At 40.1% G+C, this 21,146-nt stretch overlaps 1 protein-coding gene across 5 annotated transcripts; it reads left to right on the top strand.

The window, feature by feature from the left end:
- The first annotated feature begins 7,417 nt into the window (after nucleotides 1-7,417).
- Znf207 (zinc finger protein 207) lies at nucleotides 7,418-21,145 on the top strand. 5 transcript variants are annotated; one of them, XM_052197732.1, is made up of 13 exons: nucleotides 7,418-7,612; nucleotides 10,042-10,168; nucleotides 12,789-12,927; nucleotides 13,539-13,706; nucleotides 13,819-13,894; nucleotides 14,339-14,386; nucleotides 15,834-15,904; nucleotides 16,407-16,564; nucleotides 18,221-18,313; nucleotides 19,217-19,462; nucleotides 20,003-20,162; nucleotides 20,289-20,472; nucleotides 20,691-21,145. In XM_052197732.1, the coding sequence occupies exons 1-12, from the start codon at nucleotides 7,572-7,574 to the stop codon at nucleotides 20,447-20,449; spliced, it is 1,488 nt and encodes a 495-aa protein (XP_052053692.1). In that variant the 5' UTR covers nucleotides 7,418-7,571; the 3' UTR covers nucleotides 20,450-20,472; nucleotides 20,691-21,145. The 5 variants fall into 5 exon arrangements, with proteins under 5 accessions (XP_052053692.1, XP_052053691.1, XP_052053693.1 ...); XM_052197731.1 differs by having other exon boundaries at nucleotides 20,289-21,145; XM_052197733.1 differs by lacking the exon at nucleotides 14,339-14,386 and having other exon boundaries at nucleotides 20,289-21,145.
- Nucleotide 21,146: the final 1 nt, after the last annotated feature.

Below are 21,146 nucleotides of genomic sequence, written 5' to 3'. Positions count from 1 at the left end.
TAGAGGGCTGGAGACCTGGCTCAGCAGGTAAGAGCACTGACTGCTCTTCCAAAGGTTATGAGTTCAAATCCCAGCACCCACAAGGTGGCTCATAGCCATCTGTAAGGAGATCTGACGCTCTCTTCTGGTGTCTGAAGACAGCTACAGTGTACTTACATAAATAAATAAACCTTAATAAAAACAAAATAAAACAAAACAAAAAAAAAGTCAGTGCTCTACCAGAAGTCCTGAGTTCAATTCCCAGCAACCATATGGTAGCTCACAACCATCTGTAATGGACCAATGCCCTCTTCTGGTGTCTGAAGACAGCTACAGTGCATACCCATATACATAAAGTAAATAAATGTCTTTGAAAAAAATACATAGAAACATTATTTAGCTGATTACATAAAAATTAAAGGGATAGGTCGCACATGTGGCTTGAAGGGAAAAGATTGGACAAAATTTTAGTTTATTTTGAGCCAGTATTGTTTGGTTTCAGCCTGCAACAAAGAACTGAGGTACATATTTTATATATCAAAATAGATATGGTCACCAGGTTCTTGCAGCATCCCTCAGTCCCTGCCTGACCAGACCCTTTCCCTAACCCCTGCTTGCTTGCTTTCTCTCGCTCGCTCTTTCTCTTTCTTTCTTTCTTCCTTTCTTTCTTTCCTTACCCCCTCCTCTTTCTCCCTTCTGCCACTAATTTCAGGTGTGCCTCTGGAGCTGTATATCTTGTTTTCTTTTCTTTCTTTCCTTCTTTCCTTCTTTCTTTCTTTCTTTCTTTCTTTTTAAAATACTTATTTATTTATTTAATATATATTAATTCACTGTAGCTGTCTTCAGACACCAGAAAAAGGCATCAGATCCTGTTACAAATGGTTATGAGCCACCTTGTGGTTGCTGGGAATTGAACTCAGGAAAGGCGTGTGCCACCACTGCCCGGCTCCAAAATGTAATTTTTGATTGATATTATTAGACATTGAATTCTAGGTTGGAAAAAACTCCTGTAAGATTTTTGAAGGCTTTTTCTTTGATAGAATAGTCTCTTTTTAAAGATTTATTTTTGCTGGGCTGTGGTGTTGCACACCTGTAATCCCAGCACTATGGGAGGTAGAGGCAGGCAGATTTCTGAGTTCGAGGCCAGCCTGGTCTACAGAGTGAGCTCCAGGACAGCCTAGGCTAAACAGAGAAACCCTATCTCGAAAAAACCAAATCCAAACACAAAAGAAAACAAAAACAAAAAAATAAAAATTTATTTTTGTTTATTTATGTGTATATGTGTATGTTTGTTAATCTTAGTTGTCAACTTGACTATGTAATTAACTAAAGCCCAAACTGTAGGACACGACTGGGAGGTTTTGTGGGGTTTTTGTTTTTGTTTTTATCAGATGATTTGAAGCAGGAAGACCCATCTTTAATCTGGGCCACATTTTCTGGTGGCAGCTCAGATAAAAGGACTTGGGAGAAGGGAGCTTTGCTTTTTGCCTGCTTGCTCTCATCTTGCTAGCAAGTTTCTTGTTACTTCAAATGTTATTAAATCCAGCTTCTTCAGGATACCAAGACAGACAGGAGGTAACAAAGCTCCCCAGGAACCCTCCAGGACTCCAGGCTCAGACTGGGAATGCTGAGAAACTCAGCTTACTAATGGACTAAACAACTACTGGGTTCTCAACCTTGCCATCCAGAGATAGCCACTGTAGGACTGCCCAGACCACAACCTGTGAGCCAGCCTGGCAAGTCTCCTTTTAATGTAGTCAGAGATTCCTGACTAATACAGTGTTTGTTTCTGTGTGACTATACCACCCAAGTGTAGAGGCCAGAAGAGGGCCTTCCCCTCCCCCCCCCCGCCCCCCCCCCCCCCCACGGAGCAAAGTTCTAGGAGGTTGACCACCTGGAGTGAGTGCTGGAAACTGAACTCTGGAACATCAAGTTCTCCAGGAGAGCAGTAAGTACCCTATACTTAAAAAAAAAAAAATCTTGGAATTGGGGGCTAGAGAGATGGTTCAGTGGTTAAGAGCACTGACTGCTCTTCCAAAGGTCATGAGTTCAAATCTTAGCACCCACATGGTGGCTCACAACCATCCCTAAAGAGATCTGACACCCTCTTCTGGTGTCTGAAAACAGCTACAGTTTACTTACATACATACAATAAATAAAAAAATCTTAAAAAAAAAAGTATAGACATGCTAATTGGTTGTACTGGCACACACCTTTGATCCTGGCACTGGGAAGGTAGAAACAGGCAGATCGCTAAATCTGAAGCCACCCTGGTCTACATAGTGAGTTTCAGAACAGTTGGAGCTACATAGTGAGATCCTGACTCAAACAAACAATTACAGACATGCCAGCTGTGTGAGGGCATGCCTTTAATAGGCATAATCATGCAGATTATTATGGCCAGCCAGAATTACATAGTGAGATCTTTCTGTTGTGAGGTGTTCTACACGGTGAGTAATCAGTATTCCAAATCTGTGTGCTCTCACTTGAACCACAGATACTGATTATCATTGGAAAAAGAAAATGAATGGCTTCAGCACTCCCTGTCATTCATGGTAGGACTGGAAAGTGCGGCCTGCCTGAGACAGTTCACTAGATGGATTTCAATATAAGTAACTTGTAGCAGATCTGTTAGAACTGAGGAAATTCTACAGGGGAAGTTGCTCATTCATGGAGTCAGACCCACAGTGGATGGTACTCAGTCTAAGGTGGTCTGAAGTGGGAAAAAGCACAGCTAGATGCCTTTCTGTTTTAGTTGTTAGGCTTTTTATGAGAAAGTACCATAAACCGAGTCACTTACAAAAACAGAAATGATGGTGCACTCCTTTAGTCCTAGCACTCAAAGATAGATATCTGAGTCCAAGGCCCACCCAGCATACATAGTAAGTTTCAGGCCAGCCAGGGATACAAAAGTAAGGCCTGCTCTCAACAAACAAGCAAATCCAAGAACAAATAAAAATGGAAATGTATTTCTCCAAGTCTGGAAGATGGGAAGTTACCGATGGAGGCCCTGGCAGGTGTGGTGTCAGGAAAGGACCCTCTCTCCTCTTGTTCTAGGAATGATGTCTTCACAGGCTGGGAGGGTTGGCTTGTATTTTTATCACTGAGTAGCTGTTGTGTGCATGTTCTAGACCTAAGCCCCTTCTCAGATAAATGGTTTACAATATTTTCACCCATCCTGTGGGGGAAGTCTTTTGTTCAAAGGATACTTTTTTGTTTTTGTTTTTGTTTTTTTTTTTCCAGACAGGGTTTCTCTGTGTAGTCCTAGCTGTCCTGGAACTCACTCTGTAGACCAGGCTGGCCTCAAACTCAGAAATCCACCTGCCTCTGCCTCCCAAGTGCTGGGATTAAAGGCGTGTACCACCACTGCCTGGCTATTTTGGTTTTTTGGATTTGGTTTTTTGGAGACAGGGTTTCTCTGTATAGCCCTGGCTGTCCTGGAACTCACTTTGTAGACCAGGCTGGCCTAACTCAGAAATCTGCCTGCCTCTGCCTCTGCCTCTCAGAGTGCTGGGATTACAGGCATGTGCCACCACCACCCGGCCTCTTTGTTATTTTTTTGTTTGATAAGATAGGGTTTCTTTGTGTAGCCCTGGCTGTCCTGGAACCCTCTTGAGGCTAGGCTGGAGATCTGCCAGCCTCTGCCTCCCATTGCTGGGATTAAAGGCATGGCTGTGACTTTTCTTTTTTTTTTTTTAAAGATTTAATTAGCCAGGCAGTGGTGGCGCACGCCTGTAATCCCAGCACTCGGGAGGCAGAGACAGGTGGGTTTCTGAGTTCGAGGCCAGCCTGGTCTACAGCGTGAGTTCCAGGACAGCCAGGGCTACACAGAGAAACCCTGTCTTGAAAATAACAAAAACAAAAAAAAAAAAAAAAAAGAAGAAGAAAAAAGAAAGAAAGAAAGAAAGAAGAAAAAGAAAGATTTAATTATTATATGTAAGTACACTGTAGCTGTCTTCAGACACCCCAGAAGAGGGCATCAGATCTCCTTAGTGATGGTTGTTAGCCACTGTGTGGTTGCTGGGATTTGAACTCAGGACCTTCGGAAGAGCAGAAGGGAGCCATCTCTCCAGCTCTGTGACTTTACATTTTTAAAGCGCAAGCTAGGACATTGTAGTGTCCTAGTGATTCCACTTATGGAGTTCATCTCATGAAAACATGGTGGTTTCCTAGCAACCAACCAAACTCAGAAACATCTGATTATCTTAGATTTCTGCAAATGCAGTATGGGTTGTCCTGAAGACAGAATTCAGACAGAACTGAAAGCGATCCCAAGATTTTGGGCAGCAGCATTAGAAAATTGTAAAAGTGAGCTAGAGAGATGAATCAGGGTTTAAGAGTACTGACTACTCTTCCAGAAGACCCGAGTTCAAATCCCAGCTACCAAGTGGTGGCTCACAACCATCTGTAATGGGATCTGATGCCTTCTCTCTTCTGGCATGTCTGAAGACAGCAACAGATTACTCATATTCATAAAATAAATAATTTAAAAAAAAAGAAGATTGTAGAGCCAGGCAGTGGTGGCGCATGCCTGTAATCCCAGCACTTGGGAGGCAGAGACAGGTGGATTTCTGAGTCCGAGGCCAGCCTGGTCTACAGAGTGAGGTCCAGGATAGCCAGGACTATACAGAGAAACTCTGTCTCAAAAAAACCAAATCCAAAAGAAAACCAAAAAAAAAAAAAAAAAAAAAAAAAAAGATTGTAAAATTGAAAAAAAGGAATAATTAATCCTGACTGAAGTTTCAAGGTAAAGACAGGTACACACACATTAAGACAGAGTTCTGGGCTGGAGAGATGGCTCAGTGATTAAGAGCACTGACTGTTCTTCTGAAGGTTCTGAGTTCAAATCCCAGCAACCACATGGTGGCTCACAACCATCCCTAATGAGATCTGACACCCTCTTCTGGGGTGTCCGAAGACAGCTACAGTGTACTTACATATAATAAATAAATAAATTAAAAAGAATAAGACAGAATGCCATTACCCTTAGTTCACGGTAGTGTGGGAAGTGGGGGTTAGGGGGTGAATGACAAAAACCAGTCTTGTTCTTTTAACTGATGATCCAATAAACTGATATATGTCCCCCAAAGACCCAACAGTACAGGAGTCAGGTAGAACATGCATGTAATCCCACAATGTCTCAAAAGGTGGAGATAAAAGGACTAGGAATTCAAGGTCATCCTCTGCAACATGTGCTCTAGGTTAGCCTCGGCGACCTGGGATCTTTTGGTTTCTAAAAACCAAACCAAATCAAAGCAGGAAACTAATTCATATGCCACAATACTAGTTATTAATGTGTATCAAACTCTCAAGGGCAATCTGACCAAGTTGTGTGGCTTGTATAATTATATATAATTAGGAAAGTGTACAGTTAGTATAGAAACACAAATAGCTCGATGGGGTGGTACACACCTTTACTTTTAGGGTTTGGGAGATGGAGGTAGGTCAATCGTCGATCTCTGAGTTCAAGGCTAACCTGGTCTACAGAGTGAATCTCAGGAAAGCCTGAGCTACACAGAGCAACACTGCCTTGAAAAGCAAAGCAGGCCGGACAGTGGTGGCACATTCTTTTAATCCCAGCACTTGGGAGGCAGAGGAAGATGGATTTCTGAGTTCGAGGCCAGCCTGGTCTACAGAGTGATTTCCAGGACAGCCAGGGCTATACAGAGAAACCCTGTTTCAAAAAACAAAAACAAACAAACAAACAAAAAAGCAAAACAAACAGAAACCCAAAAAGAGCATTACCAAAAGTGCTGGACTATATATAATCCACTTTTTTTTTTTGTTTTTTGTTTTTTTTGTTTTTTCAAGACAGGGTTTCTCTGTATAGTCCTGGCTGTCCTGGACCTTACTCTATAGACCAGGCTGGCCTCAAACTCAGAAATCTGCCTGCCTCTGCCTCCCAAGTATAATCCACATTTTTAATATTATTATTATGATTACTTTTTGCTTGTAATAGGACTTCATATCACATCAATAGCCCATGGTTGCTTGGAATTCACTATTATAGCTCAGGCCATTCCAGGGCACTCAGGGCAACATTCCTGCTTTAACCTACCAAATTTTGGGATTGCAGGTTTGAGACACTATGCCAAACTCAAATCTTTTTATTTTTTATTTTTTAATTTTTTCTGAGACAGGGTTTCTCTGTATAGCCCTGGCTGTCCTGGAACTCACTCTGTAGACCAGGATGGCCTCGAACTCAGAAATCCACCTGCCTCTGCCTTCCAGAGTGCTGGGATCACAATCGTGTGCCACCACCTCCCGTCTCAAATCTTATTTTAAAATGAACAGTCGCATGTATCCCAGGCGGGTCTCTAACTCACTACATAACTGAGAGACCTTAACTCTCGATCTTTCAGCCTCAGCCTCTTGGAAGTCTCTGATTGCCGGCATGCCCCATCAACATTTTTTATTTTAGAACCTTTCTGTGGTTTCAAGAGACTTCAGCATACACAACATTCAATTCTTTTACACTCTTCCTTGCCATATTTCCCAGAATTATCTTTTGCCACCAACACTTTTCCTGTCTTGTTAGTTTTAGGTTCAAAGCCTCAAATACTGCATTTTGTTAGTAGTTAATTAAAACTTCTGATACGAAGTTTCTCTACATAACCCTGGAATTAGATCTCTATGTAGATCAGTACCACGCTTGGATCACTGCATTTTTTTTCTTTCTTAAATTCAAAGACAAGATCAGGCTTTGTTCCCCAGGCTAGCCTCTAAGCCTTGGACTTGTAGCATTTTCTGTCTTGGCCTTCTGAGTGCAGAGACAACAGACACAAGCCCAGGTCATCTAAGATAACTTAAACGTCCTCCCGCTGCATCTTCTTTTATCTTTCTAAACATTTGTCCGTTCCCCGAAGCCGCTTTAGGAAGCACTCCGCATTTCCCTTATCACTACTGCGGGACCCGTACTGCTTCCTTGACTGTCACTAAAAAGGATGACTCTTCCTTGACCATACACGTTCCACTATTGAAAGGCAACTGAAACAAGATTTAAAAATTGGCCAGGTCACAATCCGGGCGTGTGCTTTTAATTTCAGCACTCGCCGGCAGGCAGAAGCAGGGGCACCTCTGTGAGTTTGAGATCAGCTTTGTCTATATAGCGAGTTCCTTTATCAGCAGGGCTATGTAGAGACCCTATCTAAAAAATTAAAAGCAAAACAAACAACAGCAAAACAAACAAACAAATTGACCATGTTTATTTACTTGTAACTTATCCTTAATTATACTTGTAATCCTTTCCTCCCTTCAATTTGCGAACGGGATAGCCGACCTATTTGACGACCCACAGTCTAAAGGATCAGCGTACTCAGCCCCGGAGCTCCATCACCACTTAACCCCTAAGATGGCGGCGGCGCCTCTTCACCCAATCAGAGGTGAAGTCCGCATCACGTGACCTACCCAGCTCTCGCCGCGGTGGCTGACGGGAGGTGGAGATAGAACGAGGGTGTCGGCCATTTTGTGTCTGTTTCCTGCGGGCCTCGGTGGTGGCGGTTGGTTCGGAGAACTGTGCGATTCTCTTGATTTTTTTTTTTTTTGTCCAGTTTCTTTTCGCCTCCATTCTGCCTGGTCTGTAGGGCGCAGTTATGGGTCGCAAGAAGAAGAAGCAGCTGAAGCCGTGGTGCTGGTATCCTTTGTGGGTTTGACGGAAGGCCGAGCGTGGGTGTCGCTTCGTGAGAACACAAGTCAGATAGGTTTGGGTTAGGCCTGTTGGCAGGGCCCGCTCGGGCCCGCGTGCTATGGTGGCTGGGTTATGATTTGGGATGGTTTCTTGTAAAATGGGGTTCTTAGGGCGGGAGGGCTCTGAGGTTTGGTGGCGCTGGACTCGGTGACTCAGGACCTTGTTTGTGGAGGGCACTGGGCCTGGAGCCCTCCCCCAAGTGCAGTCGCCCCTAAGAACTCGTGTCTCCGTTGTTTCGTTAAAGATCCCACAAAGAGACTTGAGTTTGGGGTAAATGTATTAACTCCTTGGATAATTGAACTGTGAATAGCCCTCACCTCACTCCCCATGGCGGAGGATTGGCTTCCGTCTCCTTTTGGCTCCTTAATCTTGGGGAAGCGTTTGCCTAACTGGGTGGAGTTTCTATTATCTGTTTCCCAATTTTGTAGGACTGGTTAAACTGTTGGGAAGAAAAACAATTTTCTCGAGAGCTTTTTGGATAACGTATTTTATGTTAAATTTGATTTTTATCTATTACATGATAATTTGTCTCAAGATTAGTTCTTAAAGTAGTTTAGCAAAAAATCCGACACGATTTACTGAGTTCATAGAAAAAAATGTGAGGTCAGAACTAAACATGCGAATTTACATTTCCTGAATGCATAGATTAACATGAAACCAGAAGAAATTTTGTGGATTATTAGTTGAATGTGCCCTTTGTTGTGAGTTGGATAATAGAACATGAATTCCCAGTTTCAGCTCTATTGAATATTTAATGAATTGTCATGAAGTTGCCTTTTTTCCCTCCCTCTTTATTTGGGATTGGGGCTCTGATTGGTCACCAGGCTGGCCTCCAACTTTTCCCAAGTGCTAGGATTAAGGTCGAGGGGCATCACTGCTCATTTTGAAGTTGCTTTTTTCTTTTGAAAAGAAACTTTAAGATTAGTCTCACTTGTCTGACCTGGCACTCAGAATAAATATCTACCTGCCTTTGCTTCTGGAGTATTGAAATCAAAGGCATGGAGGTATAACAGGATAAAAGATTTTTGAGATTTAAGGTCTCAGTCTGCATACCAGGTTTGTCTAGTGACATTCCTGTCACAGATTGTCTGCAGTGTGCCATCAGTCCTTGCTGGATTGATTTTGGTTAACATTTTATCGTTCATGGAACACCTTTTATTTGTTTTTGTTGTTCAAGTTAGGTTTTCTCTGTGCAGCTCAGGCTCTCCTAGAACTTGCTCTGTAGACTAGCTTGACCTGGAATTTAAGAGTCGCATTTGTCTCTGGTTCCCAAGTGCTGGGATTAAAGGTCAAGCACCTAGCATGTACTTTTGTAAATGTTGAAATAATGATTTAAAGGTCAAAATTGTGTGTATGGTATGTGTGTGAGTGTGTGTGTGTTCTTTGTGGCAGGACTTCATGTTATGCTGGATCACAAAACTTGAACTCTTGGTTTTTCCAAGACAGGGTTCATCATCCATGTAGCCTGGCTTCCCGGAACTTACTGTGTATCAAGCTCATAAAGATTTTTTTTTTTATGGTTTTGCCTCCTGAGTGCTGGGATTAAAGGCATGTACCACCACAGTCCTGATTCCTGCCTCCACTTATGCTGGGGCTAGTAGGTGTGCTCTACACCCAGCATCCAAAGTGCTGGGGGTCAACCAGGCTTCTTGCGTGCTAGACAAGCACCCTAACAATGGAGCTATGAAGTTCCCTCCTTTTTTATTAGAAGTGTGTGTGTGTATGGTGTTTTGCCTACACATGTATGTCTGTACACTCAGTGCTCTTGGAGGACAGAAGAGCATTAGATCCCCTGAAACTTTCATTCCAGTTGTGAGCTGCCTTGTAGATGCTATGAATAGAATCTGGGTACTCTGAAAGAGCAGCAAGTGCTTTTTTTTTTTTTCTTTCTTTTTTTTTTTTAAGATTTATTTTATGTATGTGAATTCACTGTCACTTTCTTCAGACACACCAGAAGAGGGAATCAGATCCCATTACAGATGGTTGTGAGCCACCATGTGGTTGCTGGGAATTGAACTCAGGACCTCTGGAAGAGCAGTCAGTGCTTCTAATCGTTGAGCCATCTCTCCAACCCCAAGTGCTTTTAACCTCGGTTTTTAAAGTTACCCCTATTTTCCTGTTATATGAAAGGCATTTGTTGCATTATTTATATTGAGGCAGAATCTCACTAGCCCTTGGCTAGTCCGGAAATTTGGTCCTGGCTGGCCTCAAACTCAGAGGTTTGTCTGCCTCTCTCTGTCTCTTAAGTGACCGATTTTAAAGGCATATATCACCATTTTCAGCTTTCCTTAGCTTCTAAATAGGTAGTATCTACTCAACTTTTGTAGGCAGTGGGGTTATTTTTGTGTAGTTTTTTTAACCTTAATGTTGACCAGGTATTGTAACAGAGATTTTGATGATGAGAAGATCCTTATACAGCACCAAAAAGCAAAGCATTTTAAATGCCATATATGTCATAAGAAATTGTACACAGGACCTGGCTTAGCTATTCATTGCATGCAGGTAAGAATTTCCCTTCTGTTTTTAACTTGTCCCGTTGTGATTTATAACCACATGAAGAATAATACTGAATTTGTCTTTGGAATTCATTTATTGTTTATGTATTAGGTAAATAGCCAAATCTACTTAAAAACTTAGGTATAAGTTCTAGCCTCTTTTTTTGGGAGGTGGTAGGGATAGAACCCGCTTGATAAGCACAAGTTTTGTCACAGGAGTACATACCTACCTAGAATCCACGTCTGTTCTGGTCTGTGGCCATTAAGAAGGTAAGTGGACATGACTGTTAGTTTTTTGTTTTGTTTTGCTTTTTTGTTTCTTTGTTTTCCCCCCACCCCCAGACAGTTTTTTAGGGGGGTTGTTTGTTTTGTTTTTGTTTTTTGTTTTTTTGAGACAGGGTTTTTCTGTGTGGTCCTGGCTGTCTTGGAACTCACTCTGTAGACCAGGCTGCCCTCGAACTCAGAAATCTACCTGCCTCTGCCTGTTAATTTTTAGACAAGGTCTTACTTAGTATTTACCCTAAGTAACTGACCTAGAACTTACTATGTAGACCAGGCTACTCCCAAATTCACAAAGATACTCTTTTTTTTTTTTTTTTTTTTTTCCAAGACAGGGTTTCTCTGTATAGCCTTTGCTGTCCTGGAACTCATTCTGTAGACCAGGCTGGCCTTGAGTTCAGAAATCCACCTGCCTCCCAGAGTGCTGGGATCACAGGCTTGCAACACCACTGCCTGGCTCACAAAGATACTCTTCTCTGCCTCATAAGTGCTCAGTTTATTCAGTTTGTGTGATGAGTATACCAGCATACACTCTACTTGGAAGCATTGTTGTTTAGTGTCCAAATTGCTTGCTTGCTTGCCCCCTCCCCTTTTTTGTGGATTTGTACACATAATGTGGGTACTTGGAGGTGTTCACGGAACTGGATTTTGAGGCAGATGTGAGCTCTTATTTGGGTAGCAGAATGGAACTCAACTCATCGGGAGTACTGCTAACTTCTGAGTTCTCTAGCTTTTGAGGTTTTTTTTTTAATGAAATCTTCAGAATTTGTATTTTTGCATCCTGTTGTCATAGTTTATATACAGGCTGGAGTTGTAGTTTAATGATAGATCTTTTGCCTAGCATCTTTAAGGCCCTGAATTTGATCTTTTTCTCCTTTGCATTATTGTAGTAGCAATTTAGATATATCTTTATATGTTAACGTATGTTCATTATGTGCTCATCAGTACACAGTTGGCCTTAAAAACCAGAAGAGTGTGTCATCCCCTAGACCTGGAGTTAAAGATAGTGGTGAGCTATAAGATGTGGGTGCTGCAAGCCAAAGCCTGTTCCTCTACAGGAGCAGTGGTATATGTCCTTAACCTCTGAACCATCTCCAGCCTCATTAGTTTATTGTTTGTGCATGTTCACTTGGAGTTGGTGGGAGGACTGGAAGTCTTTTGTTTTGTTTTGGTTTTTTCGAGACAGGGTTTCTCTGTGTAGCCCTGGCTGTCCTGGAACTCACTCTGTAGACCAGGCTGGCCTCGAACTCAGAAATCCACCTGCCTCTGCCTCCCAGAGTGCTGGGATTACAGGCGTGCGCTACCACCGCCCGGCTAGGACTGGAAGTCTTATTCTTGGGTTTTGTGTTTTGTTTTGTTTTGAGATTTATTTATTATTATATGTAAGTACACTGTAGCTGTTCAGACCACCAGAAGAGGGTGTCAGGCCTCCTTACGGATGGTTGTGAGCCACCATGTGGTTGCTGGAATTTGAACTCATGTCAGTGCTTTTAACCGCTGAGCCATCTCTCCAGCCCCCCCCCCCTTGAATTATTATATGTAAGTATACTGTAGCTGTCTTCAGACACACCAGAAGAGGGTGTCAGATCTCATGGATGGTTGTGAGCCACCATGTGGTTGCTGGGATTTGAACTCAGGACATTTGGAAAAGCAGCCATCTGAGCCTCAGAACAGTTAGTGCTGTTAACCTCTGAGCTATCTCTCAGCCCCTTGGGTTGTTTTTTTTTTTTTTTTTTTTTTTTGAAACAGGGTTTCTATCTGTAGCCCTGGATGTCCTGGAACTCATTTTGTAGACTAGACTGACCTCAAACTCAGATTTATATTGTGGAAGAAAATAACAAAGTGGTCTGTCTTATCATAAATGATAGAGAAAATGAAAACATGATAACTAATAAGACTAGGAAGCTGTCAGATGAGAATAGCAAAATAAAAGACCTTTGTGCTGTATGATTTTCCTATATTAAATGAAAGAAATGGCATTAAGTTTGTTAATTGAATGAAAGGAATTTAAAAAGTAAATATAGTATACTTGGATGTTTGTCTGCACCCGCAGCACTGTGCTGACAGTCTGACCCAGGGCCTTTATATTTTATCTAGGTTTCTTTTCACTTGTGGAGTGACTACTAAGCAGCAGCTTTTTCCTGGTTTTCACTGTTTTGAGACAGGATTTCTCTGTAGCCCTCGCTATTCCTCAGACTCAAGAGATCTGCCTGCTTCTGTCTCCCAGTGCTGAGATTAAAGACGAGTGACACCACAGCCCAGAAGAAAGTCTTAGAGTACATCCATTAGTTATTATATGTAGTCTGCTGAGTAATTTCTAGTTTTTTAAAAAAGTTTTTTTTTTCAAGGTACATAAAGAAACCATAGATGCAGTACCAAATGCAATACCTGGGAGAACAGACATAGAGTTGGAAATATATGGCATGGAAGGTATTCCAGAAAAAGATATGGATGAAAGACGGCGACTTCTTGAACAGAAAACACAAGGTAAGAGTTGCAGGTGTATTAAAATACATTTTCACATTGGAGTATTGCCACTTGGAGTCTTGAATGAACTTAGGTTGCCTGGCTTGCACCTTTAAACCTGCTGAGCCCTCTTACTGGTCTAAGTAGATGTGTTAATCTGCTTGGGTGCTTTGCCTACACCTAGTCTGGATTCTACTGTGGTGCCCACAAAGGCCAAAAGATGGTGCCTGGTTACTAAAAACTGGAATTACATCTGGCTATGAGCTGCTTTGTGTGTGCTGGGAACTGAACATAAATCATTCATCTATCTTTCTGATCTTGAGTTATGTTTTCCTTCAAGCTATGTACTATGGAGAAGGCAGGAAGCGTTACCTAATCTTTTTCCCTTTTTTTTTTTTTCTTTTAAAACTTATTGTATGTCTGAATGTTTTGTCTGCATGTATGTCTGTATCACTTGGGAGCCAGTGCCTAAGAGGGTCAAAAGAGGGTGTTGGATCCCCTTCAACTGGGATAATTCACAGAAATACATTTGCCTTTAACTAAAATGCTGGAATTAAAGTCATGGGCAAAATTTTTTTAAGTTATTTTCCTCCTTTATTATATGAAAATGAATTAAAATCTTTTCTTGGCAGAGAGTCAAAAAAAGAAACAACAAGATGATTCTGATGAATATGATGATGATGAATCTGCAGCTTCAACTTCCTTTCAGCCACAGCCTGTTCAACCTCAGCAAGGCTATATCCCACCAATGGCTCAGCCAGGACTGCCTCCAGTTCCAGGGGCACCAGGAATGCCTCCAGGTAACACGAGACTAGTTAAAAATGTATCCTGAGGTCTTCATTGATGTGATGCAATTGTAACTTTATCTTGTTTAATTACCGGTGGTAACCTTGTTCCTGAAACAATTTGTAGGCATACCTCCATTGATGCCAGGTGTTCCTCCCCTGATGCCAGGCATGCCTCCAGTTATGCCAGGAATGCCACCTGGGTAAGCAAACTTCCAGTTGGGTTGTGGGCTTGGGCCTTTTTGAACCAGGGTGATATGATTTAAATATTTCATTATTTGCTTCTCAAACATACGGGTTCTATAAATCTTATATTATATAAATCTTTTATTTCTAATTAGGGGTCAGTAAGTACGAGACGCATTTTCCTCTTAAGGAAAATAGATTTTTGGGTAGTAGGATGAATGTAGGAAACAATCTGTTTCAGTTGCATTTGCTGTAATTAAAGTATAAATTATAGATTTGAGTGTCTTAGTTATGGAAAAAGGAATTGTAAATGATTACCAAAGCATCAGAACCTAAAGTGACATTGAGGTGCGTATTGCCCATCACTATGACTTAGTTGGATATGAAAGGTGTACAGTACACTTTCCCGCTGTATTCTGAAAATCACAGTTAGATTTTGATTTTGTCATACATTTTCACAGATTGCATCATCAGAGAAAATACACCCAGTCATTTTGCGGTGAAAACATGTAAGCATCTCATTCATAATGTAATTCAGGAGGTATAATAATAATCATAATGTCATTTGTGTGTGTGTTTAATGATATTTATTCAGTTGACTTCTTAGAAATTTTCTAATCTTGCTCACGAAAGCTTTAAACTTTGTTAGCTCATTGACACATCTTTTTAACGTGGAAAATTAAAACATTTCTGAGTGTGCTGGAGAGATGGCTCAGTGATTAAGAGCATTGACTGCTCTTCCAGAGGTCCTGAGTTCAATTCCCAGCAACCACATGGTGGCTTACAACCATCTGTAACAGAATTTGGTGTGTCTGAAGACAGCACAGTGTACTCAAAAAATTCTGAGCAAATAGGTTAAAATAATTTTCCTCCCAGGCTTAATGACCCTGATTTTAATCTCAGAACATGGGAGGCAGAGGCAGGCAACTCTTTGAATATAAGACAGACTATTTTACATATAGTTTTAGGCCAGCTTGGGGTACATAGATTCCATCAAAAAAGGGGGAAAAATTTTTTTTCTAAGTGTGCCAGATGCCTTCTTGAGCTATCAATAGGTAGTAAGACCCAAAAATAAGAGGTGATACCTATAATCCATTTCCAATATCTATAGATATTATATCTATATAGAATATCTATACTCTGCCATCAAAATTTTTATTATAGAAGGTGATAAAGATTTCATCTAATTAGGATTTATATATAGAAGCTAAATTCTGATAAACATATTACCTCAGTGGTAGAGTGCATGTATAACATGCACCAGACACTGTGTTATATCCCCAACACCAGAAAAAGCCAACAAGACACAAATGAAGTTCATATACTTGCAATCTAATGTATTGAAGTAAATTGGACACTGAATGATTTTTGAAGGTGAGCCCCCCTTTTTTTTAAAGAAAAAGAGGGGGGACACTATAAATATGGATTATGTACCTCATAGTTTATTCTTAGGAAGTAAAAGTATATGTTATCTTAGCTTATGTTTACTAATATTTGTGATAGTTTTTTCCTTGTTACTCCCAGACTCAAAGTTTTACTCTACAATGGACAACTCAAATAGAAATTTTCTATTTATGTTCTATGTGCATATTTTTCAAGTGGGACAAAAACTTTCCAGTTAACACCTTTATTAGATGGGGCCTCTTGTGTATATTCTTAAGAATACTATTGGATCTCAGTGACTTTGTTTTGCCATTGGGGTTTCCCACCAGGGTGCCTCTACAGCCCCGCCCCCCACCCCCACCTTTTAATGGTAAACTGAAGAGTTTGTAGGATCTTTGTTATGGTAGAATTACTACATTCTTCTGGATTGATTGATTTGATTTGATTTTAGTATGTGAGATCGTCAAGTTTCTTATTTAGTAGTTTTGTTATTGCAAAATTACTTTTTTGTGGTTTATACTGCTGTTTAATATTTTTTGTTTTTATTTTTTCCTTAAATTTTTCTTGTAATAGAATGATGCCAATGGGTGGAATGATGCCACCTGGACCTGGAATACCACCTCTGATGCCGGGTATGCCACCAGGTATGAAATGTTAAACAATTGCTTTTGTAATGTGTCTGATAGCATTTGTTCTTAAGTTACTAATTCTCTTACACATTGGAAAGAAGTTTGAATGACCAGGATGTGATGCCATATAGCCTCAATACCTTCCTTACATATTTGCTCCCGGCCAACTAGGGTTATGTGATGAGATCCTGCCTCAAAATCCAAAGTTGAGCCGGGCGTGGTGGTGCACGCCTTTAATCCCAGCACTTGGGAGGCAGAGGCAGGTGGATTTCTGAGTTCAAGCTACACAGAGAAACCCTGACTTGAAAAAATAAAAAAACAAACAAAATCCAAAGTTGGATAACTAGTAAATTTATAGGTGGTATCTAGTGATACTGGTTTACACTTAAGAGTCAATTGTAAAATTGTAAAACGAAGAGGCAGTTTGAAGAACTATTGTGAGTAACAAATATAAACATAGAATTGTTTTTTAGACTAATAAATTTTTTTGAATACTCGGGAATCATTTTTGCTGTAGGTATGCCGCCACCAGTTCCACGTCCCGGAATTCCTCCAATGACTCAAGCACAGGCTGTTTCAGCACCAGGTATTCTTAATAGACCACCTGCACCAACAGCAGCAGTACCTGCTCCACAGCCTCCAGTTACTAAGCCTCTTTTCCCCAGCGCTGGACAGGTAAGGTGAAATTCGTGAAAAGGAATGCATTGTATGTTTAAGGAAAAATGGACTAGTTCACAGATATCTCTGAAATTGTTACGGATTGATTTCTTAAATGAAAAATTTAATATGTTGATACATTAAATTGTAGCCTATCATCTTGCTATGTTTATACCTTGATTTCCTCTATTCACAGCAGGTAGAAAGGAATCAGATATTTTTTCAAAGATGTGGGTTCTTTATTTTTTTTAAGATTTATTTTTTTTATGTATATGAGTACAACATTGCTTTCTTCAGACACACCAGAAGAGGACCTTGGATCCCATTACAGATGGTTGTAAGCCACCATGTCGTTGCTGGGATTTGAACTCAGGATCTCTAGAAGAGCAGTCAGTGCTCTTAACCGCTGAGCTATCTCTTCAGCCCAGGATTTTTTTATTCTTAGCTGTAGCTAGATGTGAAAGTTGAATTTCTGAGGACTTAAGTAAGTGATGTTTCCAGGTCTTCCTTTGCCTTGTTGAAGAGAGGAGAATTAGGTTGGAGCCAACAATGAGTACAACATGCCTTCAGCAGTCGGGATGGTAATGACACATGCCTTTGAACATATATCTCTCTCAAGAGTCTTGGATTAAAAGCCTGCAAGTTGCCAGGCGGTGGTGGCGTGGTGCACGCCTGTAATCCCAGCGCTCTGGGAGGCAGAGGCAGGTGGATTTCTGAGTTCGAGGCCAGCCTGGTCTACAGAGTGAGTTCCAGGACAGTCAGGGCTATACAAAGAAACCCTGTCTCAAAAAAAACCAAATCAAAAAAAAAAAAAAAAAGCCAGCAAGTTTCTGGGAAGCCAGGGGCTCCATAAAAACATTTGGAAAAATCAAAAAAAGCCTACAAGACACTTAACGTTTGAAGAGTCATTTAATGACTTTTAATATAATTAATTGTTTCCATCAATTTCTAGAAGATGATGGCCAAAATGTTTGCACATGTCATTTGGGATTAAGTAGATGTATTTAAAAGGATCAAGTTTTTTTTGTTTGTTTGTTTGTTTGTTTGTTTGTTTGTTTTTAAAAGCTTAACCCTTAGATTTTTCTCTTTCCCACTGTTTCTGGGTGCTAAATTTTAGTTGCCTGTAGCCAGGCGGTGGTGGTGTACACCTATAAGCAGCACTCTGGGAGGCAGAGGCAGGCGGATTTCTGAGTTCGAGGCCAGTCTGGTCTACACTGTGAGTTCCAGGACAGCCAGGGTATACAGAGAAACCCTCTCGCAGGAAAACCAAATCCAAAAAAAACAAATAGAGTTGCCTAAATTCTTGTGGTTATTTCTGGTCATGTTAAACTTTTATCAGAATCTGTAGGCTCATTGTGTAGAGCATCTGCATAGAGAACTATAATTTTCAGTTTATGTTAAGATTCTTGAACTACTGCAATGTCAAACATTTAAGTTTAGAAAAGAAACTTGCGTTTAACTAGTTGTATTGTTGTAGAGGTACTTTTTTTGAGGCATGTAATTTTTTTCTGTTTATTGAGAATTGCATTAATTCTGCCTCTTTAAATAAATGACAATTGATTGCATTGCAGTCTGCATTTATAAACAATGCAATCTATACTAAAAAGTGCCACATGGCATGTTTCACCCATTTGTTCGGAGACGGTTCATTGTTTCCTTTCTTTTATGCTACAGATGGGGACACCTGTAACAAGCTCAAGTACAGCTTCATCCAATTCAGAAAGTCTGTCTGCATCTTCTAAAGCTCTGTTTCCTAGCACAGCACAAGTACGCAGGAAGTTGCAGTTTAAAATTGTTAAAATGGCTTTACAACTTAACCCTTTGGACCCTTTTATGAAAGCTAAATCTTAACAATATATTTAGTTTTTTCAGAAGTAAAACAAATATTAAAACTCATGGTGTTTGCAAATTTGAATTCATACATTAATAATTCCAACAAAATAACTAAACTTCTGTGGCTCTAAAGGGTTAAAAGCATGTGAGCAGTAATGAACTATAGTGGCCAATTTTTAGCCTGATGCATGGTTAAGCTACTTTTGATTCATGCTGTTTAATGCGTCACATCTTTATGTAAGAAATTTAGCACTCTGCATTTATTTCTAAAGTTGATCTAGTTAACAGTTTAAGCACTTGTATTATGAAAATATGTGCTACTGTTTAAACTTTATTTAGAACCTGCGCCATTAACCCTTTTGTCTATACCATGTTTTAGCAATTACTAATTGTAGGGTAGTTGTGCTGATATCAGTAGAATACTTGCATAGTTGATGGCAATGAGTCATTAGTACTGTGGGGTTTTAAATGCTTACTAAGGGGTTTATTATCCCAGCCTATAGTTTCAATTTTTTGAGCTGCTTAAAAGATGAATTACTTTAAACAAATAATCTAGGAGAATAAAAGCAGTTGCATTAAATACTATGTCATGATTCTATAGCAAATGAAAAAAGAATATAAAGCATTTAAGGAGTAAGCATAAGGTATCTGAGAAGTATAGTGATTTCAGTCCAGGATTTTTTGATAATCTTATGGGTTAAATTTTACAAAACATATATTAGACATTTTACTTGGTTTTGTTTTTGTTTGAAGTTTGATCTATTTAATGTTGGTGATATCTGTTATACTCAATTTTGGGTATTTACATTTTATTGATAAAGGATTGTTACTTTACAGGCTCAGGCAGCAGTCCAAGGACCTGTTGGTACAGATTTTAAGCCCTTAAATAGTACTCCTGCAGCAACAACTACAGAACCCCCAAAGCCTACATTCCCTGCTTATACACAGTCTACAGCTTCAACCACTAGTACAACAAACAGTACTGCAGCAAAACCAGCAGCTTCAATAACAAGTAAGCCTGCTACACTTACAACCACCAGTGCAACCAGTAAGTTGATCCATCCAGATGAGGATATATCACTGGTAAGTTGTAGATTTTTATTAGTATTGCTCTTTACTAGTAGTATTTGATCAAAAATCATATTAGCCTGTTCATTGAAGAGGTTTTATTTGTATTTGCATGGGCTTCACGGATTTTATATCTTTGAAGAAGCCATAATTACTATACAAAGGACTATTCATGTTTTGGCCTCATATTCCTGACCTCTTATTTCTAAAAGAAAAGACAGTGAACTCGTTTCTTTTTCTTTTAAAAACAATGTGTAGACATGAATTTGCTTGTACAGATTGTCAAAACAGTTGAGTCTACAAATTCTTTCAAGCCTCTACAAACTAATTCATTTCAAAGAAAGTTAGTACTTTATAAGTTTTGTGAACTCAGCTAGCCATGTTCTAATGTAAAAATAGGTAAGATCATAAGTCATGATGATTTTAAGTAGTAGCACTGATTTGTGTGAGCAAAAGTAATTATTGAGGAGTAATTGTATACTTAAAATTACTAGGGTTTAAGAAATTTGTCTTCCTGTAACCTTATTAGATATTGTACATTATTTTTATTCTCAGGAAGAAAGAAGGGCACAGTTACCTAAATATCAGCGAAATCTTCCTCGACCAGGACAAACTCCAATTGGTAATCCACCAGTTGGACCAATTGGGGGTATGATGCCACCACAGCCAGGCATACCACAGCAGCAAGGAATGAGACCTCCAATGCCACCTCATGGTACTTTTTTTCCCTTCCTTGCTTTCTGTGGTGACTTAAGTTTTGTTTTTTGTGGGGTGTGAGTGTGTGTGATGTTTAAAACACAATACAAAGACTAACTTTATATATTTTGTGGTGTTTTTTTAGGTCAGTATGGTGGTCATCATCAAGGCATGCCGGGTTATCTTCCTGGCGCTATGCCACCGTATGCACAGGGACCACCAATGGTGCCCCCTTACCAAGGTGGGCCTCCTCGACCTCCAATGGGAATGAGACCTCCTGTAATGTCGCAAGGTGGCCGTTACTGATCTTACTCCATCAAGTCTAATAGGTTTGGAGATTAAACCTTTTCTCAACTTGTGCTGTTTATATAGACAAGCTTCCCGTCTGTAAGGCTTCATTGTGACTTTAACAAACATAATCTTCCCACATACCAGGAACTATTGGACATTTATTTGACATGGGAGAAATTATTTGGAATAATAAAACAGGAACTTTTCCTGAAGTTGCAATTTATACTGTATGGCTTCTTTTTCATGTTTCATCTAGGTTTTTAGAAGTGAAGTATAGTAAATTTGGTTCGTTAAATTGTGAAGGCGCTGGAATTACATGAACATACCACCTTAAATAAAGGCAAGTTCTGTAAGATTACATTGCTATTTGTAAAGTTATGCCTTCGCAGCATTTCCAATGCTGTTGGACTTATGTCCCCAACCTAGCTTGGTGAGGGTTGTAACTGTTTCCAAGTACTTGTACATTGGAAGTTTGAATGTGTAACAATATTTAATGTAATTAGAGAGTTCCTCCTGTTGCAGGGTTTAAGAAAACTGGCCCATTATTATGGTCATGTGACTTTTCTGTACTGTTAAACTTAATTGTAATAAAATGAGACAAAAATTTATGCCTTTTTATTCATAACCCAGCTGTGGACCACTGCCTGAAAGGTTTGTACGGATGCATGCCACAGTAGATGTCCACGTAATAAAAACTCAGTTACCAATACAG

The sequence above is a fragment of the Apodemus sylvaticus genome, chromosome 10 (genome assembly GCF_947179515.1).
Source record: "Apodemus sylvaticus chromosome 10, mApoSyl1.1, whole genome shotgun sequence".
Lineage (NCBI taxonomy): Eukaryota > Metazoa > Chordata > Mammalia > Rodentia > Muridae > Apodemus > Apodemus sylvaticus.
Note: the sequence above shows the minus strand (reverse complement) of the source record. Positions and strands in the feature narration are given on the sequence as shown.

Bases quoted from the DNA above. Each gene is read 5' to 3' on its own strand.
- Znf207 (XM_052197732.1), top strand. From the start codon at position 7,572: ATGGGTCGCAAGAAGAAGAAGCAGCTGAAGCCGTGGTGCTG. The intron at 14,387-15,833 runs GTAAGCATCTCA...TTCTTGTAATAG, and splicing joins TCATTTTGCGGTGAAAACAT to AATGATGCCAATGGGTGGAA. The intron at 19,463-20,002 runs GTAAGTTGTAGA...TTTTATTCTCAG, and splicing joins CAGATGAGGATATATCACTG to GAAGAAAGAAGGGCACAGTT.